This window comes from Terrapene carolina, unplaced genomic scaffold (genome assembly GCF_002925995.2).
Source record: "Terrapene carolina triunguis isolate 2854851 unplaced genomic scaffold, T_m_triunguis-2.0 Scaffold130, whole genome shotgun sequence".
NCBI lineage: Eukaryota > Metazoa > Chordata > Testudines > Emydidae > Terrapene > Terrapene triunguis.
Window position 1 is genome coordinate 1,310,276 of NW_020664481.1, and position 9,060 is coordinate 1,319,335.

At 59.6% G+C, this 9,060-nt stretch overlaps 1 protein-coding gene across 1 annotated transcript in view; it reads left to right on the forward strand.

Moving 5' to 3' along the window:
* Positions 1-395: 395 nt before the first annotated feature.
* VSTM2L (V-set and transmembrane domain containing 2 like) overlaps positions 396-9,060 on the forward strand; it is a 37,158-nt gene continuing 28,493 nt past the window's right edge. Inside the window, exon 1 of the mRNA XM_026652742.1 lies at positions 396-486. Coding sequence (XP_026508527.1) covers positions 396-486 — 91 coding nt within the window. The remainder of the gene's footprint in view (positions 487-9,060) is intronic.

A 9,060-nucleotide genomic window follows, 5' to 3' on the forward strand; every position in this document is an offset into this window, starting at 1 on the left:
GGGGCTCCGCACCCCGAGTCCCCCCCAGGGCCAGCGCGGGCGGGACGGGGGGGGGCGATGCAACCCCTGCCCGAGGGGGGGTGTGTAAATCCGGGGCCCCCCCGGGCCTTGGAGCCCCCCCGCCCCCCACGGGGCCCGGCCCGGCTCGGCTCGGCCGGGCCAATGAGACCCTGGGAAAAACTTTGACGCTAAATCAAGCGCTCGGATCCCTCCGCCGGCGAGGGGAGGCTCTGGGTGAGCCGCGGCACCGCCACCGAGCGCGGCGCCGTCCGCGGCAGGGACGAGTCCCGCAGTCTCCGGCAGCAGCGCGGGAGCAGCCGGCACCGCGCCCCGGCGGCTCTGCGGAGGGGCCCGAGCCCATGTGAGCCGGGCGGGCGGACGGAGCCCCGAGCACCATGGGGGCCCTGGGCCTGACCCTGGGGATTTTCCACTACCTGGGGCTCTACCTCCAGCTGGGCGCCCCGGCGCGGGCCCCCGCGGCCAACGGTGAGCCGGGGCAGGGACCGGGCAGGGACCGGGCTGGGGCAGGGACCGGGCAGGGCGGGGGCAGGGACCGGACAGGGACCGGGCTGGGGCAGGGACCGGGCAGGGCAGGGGCAGGGACCGGGCAGGGACCGGGCAGATAATGAACAGGGACCGGGTTGGGACCGGGCAGGGGCAGGGACCGGGCTGGGGGAGGGACCGGACAGGGCAGGGGCAGGGACCGGGTTGGGACCGGGCAGGGACCGGGCAGGGCGGGGGCCAGGCCGGGGCAGCCCCCGGGGGGCAGCGCGGGGCTTTGGAAACTTCTCCCCCCGGGGCGGGGGGCGCTGAGTCCGGCCGGCTGGGCGAGCCGGGGCTCGCGGGGCTGCGAAGCGAGCTCGGGGCGCAGCCGGCCGGGCAGGGGGCTGCTGCGGAGCCGTGTGCGGGGGGCGGCCGGAGGTGCCGAGCACCCGGCTCCTGCCGCCCGCCCCGGGCAGGGCCCCCCGCAGCCGGTCCGTGGCGCGGGGCACCAGCGAGCGGAGCGGGGCCGCCTGTCCCGGGCTGGGCGCGGAGCTCGCTGGGCGGGGACCGGGGTCGCGGCGGGGGTTTGCTGCCCGCGGGGGCAGGCTGAGCTCCCGGGCAGTAAGTTTGGGTGCGCGCCCCCAGCCCCGCTGCGTGGGGCAGGAGCAGCCGAGCGCACCCGGAGCCTGGAGAAACCCGGGTCCGGGGACCGCGGGCGCAGGAGTTCGCGGGGGACCCTGATCTGCCAGGCGTTTAGCGAGGAAAAGTTAGTGACCCTTCTCCGGGGCTCGGCTGCTGCCGGCTTTGCAGCTCCCCCGAGGGGTCGGGGTGGGGCGGGGGGCCAAAGAGGCCATTTCCGATTGCATGGTCTTATCAGTGTCGCCTCGGCCACCCGGCACCGTGTGTGTACCATGGTCTGGAGCCACTGCAATCCCCCTGCCCGCTCCCTTCCTTCCCTCGCCCCAATCTGAAGCCGCCTGGGTTGCTTCATCTTGATTCCCAAGCAGAGCAAGCCGGAAATCCTCCCTCCCCTGGCCTGGTGCCAGGAGCCGGAGCTGGCTGGAACATGGGAGAGCCCTTCTTGTGAGCAGCTTCACACATGGATTGTCTGGTTTCCATGAGAACTTCCCAAGCAGCTCCCACAAGGACCGCATCCCTCACCGGAGGAGGAGGAAGGGACACACTAGCTTCTGGTTTCTCCTGTCCCTGCTGGAGCCAGGGAGCTGGCTGTATGTTACATCCCTCACCCCTCACTGGGGAAAACCACAACTCCGGCCATGTCAGGTGACGGTAGGCCTGGTCTATAGTTATGGGAGCCTCCATCAGAACAGGGACCCCATTGTGCTGGGGCTCAGCAAACCACAGAGCGAAAGCTGGTCCCTGCCCTGAGGCGCTTCCAGTCTATTTAAGAGCCATGTACCGTGACTGTCTTGCTGCCCGGTGTAGTCTTACCGTGCCCTGCAGTCTGTAACAGGGATGAACAGCAGGAGTAATCTGTCATTTGTGCTAGGGCCTGGGAAACCAGGAGCATTTCCTGACCTTCCTCGGGTGCTGTGGGAAGGGGGTGCTAGAGACAGAGATCTGCCTCCATTACCTCCCACAGCAATAGACAACTAAGCACTGAAATGGTTGCTGTAAAGAAAAAAGATCTGAGTGGGTGAGTGCATTTAGGAGCCTCGTTACAGGGCTTTGTACCATGGGCAGTTCCGCAGCAACTCACTTAATCACAACAGAAACCTTTATTAAGGACCCTGAAAAGCAGTGAATAAGTGGGTCATGTATAATAAGCCATTTGTGTTCAGCAGGTGAATACCAATTTGATAAAAGCTGTGTGTGCTGCAAGCCTGGATAAATTGCTGTTTAGCAGATTGGAGATTGATCATTTCATTAGTCACTGGTACAGCTTTCCCCAAGCAGCAGGAGAGGAGGGGAGAACAGAGCCCTGGAAGCCTCCCTGGAGTGAACAAGTGATCCTGCAGGGCAGGGCTGGAACCAGGCATCAAGAACTTCAGGGGGCACGTCAAACTGGTCACTCCAGAAAACGACCCCCCGGTGTGCTTCGTCCTAATTCCAGGCCCGATCCTCCACGTGCCTGTTGACTTTGGTGGGTGCAAGCCGGGGCCGTGTAGCCTCTTGGATTGAGAGGAATGGCTTCCGAGAAGTGCATCCGCCTCTCACCTAAGTGGAAGCACAGGAGGCTTTTGGAGGAGGGACCAGCAGCCTGGGTGCCCCTGTCTGCAGCTGAGAGTTTGAACCAGAACATGTGCTCTAGGGGATGCAATATTTTAATCCTGTCCCCAAAGGCATCAGCTGGGCGTTGGAATGAAAATGCGCCATGCGCTCACCAGGCTTCCGAGAGGTTTGTTATGGATGGTTTGTGAGTGCAGCTCCTAGGTGTTACGGTAATACACACAATACGTCTTCCTTTACGGGGGTATGTGGGTACCTTAGACCCCGCATCCTCCTCTAGCCTGAGCAACGTGATCCCAGCCCACCTGGCTGAAAGAGGCTGTTCTGACCAAATCTCTTTCAAACTCCCTCCCCGCGCCCCCACACAAAGGGTTTGCTTTGAGCTAGTTGTGCCGGGTTTTGTGCGGAAGCCCCCCCTGGCCCCCCCAGCAGGGAGCCGCTACTGCATTGTACGTCCTTGTCACTCCTCCACAAACAGCACTGCCTGGCTCTTCCTCGGGCTACTTCCTTCAATTATTCATGCCCCCCATTGCAGACGGTGTGCGCACGCTGGGCTGGTGCCATTGGTTTTCAAACGTGGGTTATTCTCCGTCTGTCTGTGTGCACGGAGCCGGGAAGGAAAAGGACCAGTTGTAAACAGCGTGCATTCCGGAGCAGGAGAACCCAGCCTTCTTCTTTGCATCAGCTGCAAATGTTAGTGTCTTACAGCAATGAGCCAGTTAGTTTAATGGCTGAAGGATTAAGGGAGCTGTGCCCTGATTCCCCACGGTGCTGCCCTTCTCCTTTGTCGCACACACCAATGATTAGTCTAGCAATTACTTTCAGAAACACTCTGCATTCTTCGGGATTTTTTTCAAGCTTCCTGGTGGGAATTCTCCATCCGATGTGTTTTTCCTGCTGCTTCTCGTGCAGTCGTTCAAGACAATTACTTCTGACATCCCTTCCCCATCAAATGTCTGTGCTTGCCTTTCCCGGGAAGAAGGCTGACATATGATGGGCAAGACAGTGGGAATGATCACATTAGGACAATGACAGCTAATTGGCATTTAAAAATTCTCCACGAACCAGGCAGCAAATCCACTAGTGCAATGGTGCCTTTCCCAAGAATCTGGGAATCATGAGGCAGACAGGGCTGGGACCTTGATTGAACCAGGAGCTGGAAACTCCCTGCTTCCTTCTGCGTTGTCTCGGTCGTGCTCCTCTTTCAGGTTGGTGTGATTTGGGTGGTGACTGGGACAGGCGGCTCGGCTCCCTCGCCCTGGCCTAGTCCAGGTTCTCTCTGTTCACATCCCTGGGGGAGGAAGAACTTTTGCTGCTGCTGTATGGTGCAGCCTCTCCCTGAGCCTGGATAATGTGCATCTTTCCAAACCCAGACCACAGCCACCTCCTCTGGCTTGAATTTGGCCTTAACCCGAGTTCTAGTTTTGATCTTCCTCTCCCGTTCCCAGCAGCCCCTGGGTAATGCTCTGTGCTGGGCGGAGGTTGTGATAATGGTCCTTGGTCCTTGGACTCACCGGGGCAGAATAGACCAGGCCAGTGGTTTCTGGTCCTTCCTTTCTCGCTGACTTAGTCCTGGTCCTTCCTGGACAGGCACATGCCCCCTCAGCCAGCTGCATGGGCTGGCGTAGGATGGTGCGCGTTGTTTCCTTTCCCATCACCAGCTCCCGGGGGCAGAACCCGAGGAGCCGAGAGCAGCGCTCTCTGAAGGGGCTGTTGATATTGGGTGCCTTGTTTATTTTGGGTGCCCAGCTTGAGATGACGTGGCCCCAGCTTTCTTCCCCCACCGCTCCACTGGGAATAAGGTGGAGCCGCAGGTGCCCAACCGCCACGAAAACCAGGCCCTGGTGTCTCCAGCTGAGTTTCCAAATCAGAGGCGGCTTCTGGCGCTTTGGCTGGAGGAGTCTTGCCAGGGGCCCCTCGAGAGTCACTGGTAGAGTGTTTGGACCAGTCCCAGGAGTCCTGGTGCCCCGTTTTCTACTCGAACTGCTTCTCCTCTGTTCTCTCTGGAAGCGAACGGTGGGAGAGACGGGAGTGTGACCCCAAACTAGTTCACATCCAGGCTGCTGGGTGTCTCTTCCCTTGACTTGTCACCTCTTGGGAGGGGCCTGAAACGGGGGACAGGGACGATTTCTACCATGCATTCCTTCCCTTGCAACGGTGAAGCCTCCCATGGGGACAAGAGGCCTTTTCCTCTGTGTGGGTAGCAACCCAGCCAGCAGCCGTGAACTGTTAGAAATACACACCGGATCGGGGTAATTCCAGCTCCCTGGCAAGGTGAGCTCTGGCCCTGGTCAAAATCCCCACCTTCGTTGCATTTTTTTGGTTTTTGTTTTGTTATGGTACCTATCACAAGCTCCTCCCCTTGCTGTAGTCAGTGGGAGTTTTGCCATTGACTGTGATGGGAGCAGGATTTGGCCCTATGTTAGTAAGGCATTTGGGGATCTTTCTGGGTGAAAGATGTGCTCCACAGCTGAGCTTTTGTGTTTTTCTCTGGGGGCTTAGTGCTGATTTCCAGATTTGCAGTGTGTGTGTGTTTGTGTAGCCTTGCACATCATGCTATTAATGAAGCGAGTGACTTACAGATCACTGAGCAAGGACTTCTGCACAGGGACAAAGGAGAAAGATACCTTCTGTTTAAGTGTCTGTATCTGGTTGCTTTCGGAGCTGAATCCCCTTTGCCACTCTCCCAGCTATCGGTGCCCCCTCTGCTCACGCCTGTGACATAGGAAGTCATAGTGCTATGTTCGTGCATCAGGCTTTGGTGCTGGGATGCATTCTTGATGAGCCAGCGTCAGCGTTCCCCGGGAGCAGGCTCATTAAAAACAGATTCATTCCGAGATTCTCAGGCCAGACAGCACCATTGTGATAATCTAGTCTGACCTGCACAATGCAGGCCAGAGAACCTCGCCCAGACGGGTTAGGAGAGAGCATGGCACGGCATGCTGAGTGTATGTGGAGAAACGGCCGTAGTGCAGGTACCCTGGGTGCATTCTGGCATCAGAACGGCCCTCAGCCCCGACCCCACTTCCATCCCTTGCTCCATGGAGAGAGGCATGAAGCAGGAGCGAGCAGCGTCTGCCCAGGCTAGAGGGTTAATTGAAATTTACAGCAGAAATGTGCTATACCCCCCTCTGCACACACACACACACACGCCTGCCTAGGCACCCTGGCTCTTCCCTTTGCTCATTCCTGCCCCAGGTTTGATGGCGCCCAGCCGTGAGGTGTCTGCCCCTAGGCAGCGGAGCTAAGGGAGTCCAAGGGCTGGTTACCAGGGCAGAGCTGTAGGACAGAAAGGCCTGTGGCTCACTGTGTGCCATATTTACTCCCGGGCTCACAAACACAGCGCTGGGAGCGTTGGCTGTGGAATCCGTCCTGCTCCTGAGGAAGTCAAGGGAGTTTTGCCCTCGGCATTAATGGGAGTAGGCGCAGGGGCTGAGTGGTGAGTGGTGTCCCCTGCTCCGACCACACTGGGGCTGCAGGTGAGCCCAGCCCATCAGGGTCAGGGGAGTGGCAGCGACAAACTCCTTGGATTCCCACTGTCAGAGTTCGGTATGTGCCCAGGAGCTCCAGGGGTACTTTGAAGAATAGCCGGGGGGGGGGGGGGGGGGGGGGGGGGGGGGGGGGGGGGGGCGCTGAACCTGAGCCATGTAATAATGAATTTATCATGCGCCTTTGAGCACCTGGCCTCGGCTTGCTGATGCTCCCCCGAGCTGCCGGCTAATGGCTCCAGCCCAGGAGAAGCTGCAAATCACCAGTTTAAAAAAAAATAAATCAGGCTGCCAGGCAGATGTTTCCTCCTCCCTCCAAACATGGCAATTCTCCCCCAGAATTACCCAGGTTATGGGGCAAGATACAGGCCTGGGCCCCTGGGCATGAGATTGTCCCAGCTTTAGATTGATAAACCCGTGCATTATCGGGAGCGTAGGGCTGGGGGCTGGGATTGTGGTGCATCATGGGTAATGGGAGCTCAGTGGGAGAGCACTATACAGCTGGCCTCATGGCAAGGGAGGTGCCAGGTGGAGGGCTGTAAAAGAATCCCAACGGGAGACGTTTGTAAGAGGCTTTCTGCAATGGAGGGTGCCGCCCGGGGGGGGGGTGGCTTTCTGGGCACTCATGCAGTGAGTGCAGCGCTCTCGGCTGTGCCACTGGTCAGTGATGCTGCCACCCCAAACTCGCTGAGAGTTTGGGGTGGCAGCATCCCAGCCCTCGCCGGCAGGCGGGGGGGGGGGTTTGCATGCGTGTGATAGGTGAATATCTATAATACACAGAGTACACTCTTCTCTATCCCCAGGCATTTCAGTGTCTGTGTGTTTGGGGGGATTTGGGGTGGGTTCATTTACAATACAAGTGCTACAATTGGAGGCATGTCGAGAGCTGGTGCGTGACTGCCCCTTTAGCTCGCCTGTAAATCACCGTCTATGTAATATCCCATCAGGCTGTCAGGAGGTGAGTGGGAGAAGAAAGCTCCACTGGGTCTGCAGAACTAGCTGTTTGCTTGCGGTGGTTTAAACCCCAGCCCCCCTCCGACGGCACCAAGCTCACGAGCCGGGTGGGTGCCAGGCGTTGGCTCCAGGTCTCTGGTGAGAAGCGTGGCACGTCGTGAGTGCCACAGCTGTGCGGCCCATGCAGGCGTGCAGCTGCTGCGAGGTAGGGTTGTCTCTCGCGCTATGGAGTGTGCGGTGAATCAGGTGTCTCCAGCGCAGCAGCAATTGATTGGGCCAGGCAGAGCTCACGGCCGAGGGGAAGAGCCATGAGTTTTCTACACTGGGTAAGGGCTTGGCTACGGACTGAGAAGTGTGGGGAGAAATCCCCCGTCGGGAGTTTGGGGATGGCCCTGGAGGGAGCTCATGGCTCCGTGCCAGGGAGAGCAGACCCCAGGAGCAGGTTCTCCGGTGAGACACCCACGGCTCTCCATGGCGCAGTCCGGCCCCAGCCTCTTCCCTTGAGCCACCTCCCTCCCCAACTCGCGTTCTGTCTCCTTCCCAGCACGCCGGGCTGAGAGCGGCAAGGGCTGGGGAGCTCAGCGGCGCAGGTTGGAAGGGATCTGCGCTGGGGTGGGGGAGAGGAGAAATGTGACCAGCCAGGACTTGGAACAGATGTGTGAAGTCAGAGGAGCGAGTGGCCGGGGTTAGTTTCAATTAGACGGGCCCTGGCAATTCCCGCAGGCTGCTCATGCGGTGGTACTGGGTGTTTGTGCGAGTAATGTGTAAACACGCGCACACACACGTGCGTGCACACACGGCTGCGGAAGCCAGAGGCTCTGCAGAGGGGCCACTAGAGGGAAGCTCTGGCGCTCCTCCTGCGTGTGAGGGACGCGAGCTTCTCCCCAGGCCCGGGCATGGCCCAGAGGGGCGAAGGGGCTGAATTGCGAGGTGATGGCATCACGCCTTGGCTGGCCATGAGGCAGGGCTGGGGGGGTTCCCAGGACTAACGGGAAGGTGTAAATTAAAGCAGGCGCCTTCCACGTGTAGATCCCAGGCAGACATTTTCCAAAGGGCTGAAGGGGCGGAGCAGCCTAAACCCCGCTGGTTTCTGGGAGACCCAGGCCCCCGAGTGCCCAAGTCACTTTCCAAACCGGGACGTAGGCTCCCGACTCTCTAGGCCGGGTGGGCGATTTTCCCCTATGCACTTGCTCAGCCTCAGCCGCGTGAGCTGCCTCCCGAGCAGGCCCGGCGGCTTGTGCTGGCTCTCACGTAGCATTGCTGTGGAACCTGGCCCCAACTCTGCCCTCATTTACCCCTCTGCCACCCCAGCAGCCGGCACAACATGGCCACTCTGGGACGTGGGGCCGGGTGGGAGCAGTGCTCACTGAGCTACTGATGGGCCAGCACCTGGTCAATGGTACCTCCAAGCCACGGCAGGCTTCCTGGGTCCGTTCGCATGGCCCTTGGCGGTGTCGGCTGGGAGGTATCATTCAATCACGGCTCCCCGCTGTCGCTAAGGAGCGTTGCTTCCTAACCCCAGCCGGGAGGAGGGTCAGCCGTTGTGGGACTGAACTCTTTGCTCCTGGCTAGTGTGACATGGCCGCGGAGCCCGGGAGGGGGGAATAGCTTAGTGTGCGAGTGAGACTGAGCTGGCAATTAGTTCTACGAGCACCTTGACTCACTGAACCGGAATAAACCATGAATGATGACAAGGAGTTCTGTGAAAGGAAAGAATAAGCCGCACTCAATCACAGCCCAGCACATAATGACAGAGATCAGCGGTACAGAATGTACCGAGAAATTAGAGAACTACGGCTACAAAGTCCTGCTCCACCTTTCTTTGTGTCTCCCCGCTCTTCCTCCCCCTTCCTGGGATTAGCCTGCCTCCCTCGCTCCCTCCCCTTCCCTTTCTGATACCTTTCCTGCCTCTGCCTCTCCAGCTCTGTCCACACGTGATTCCTTT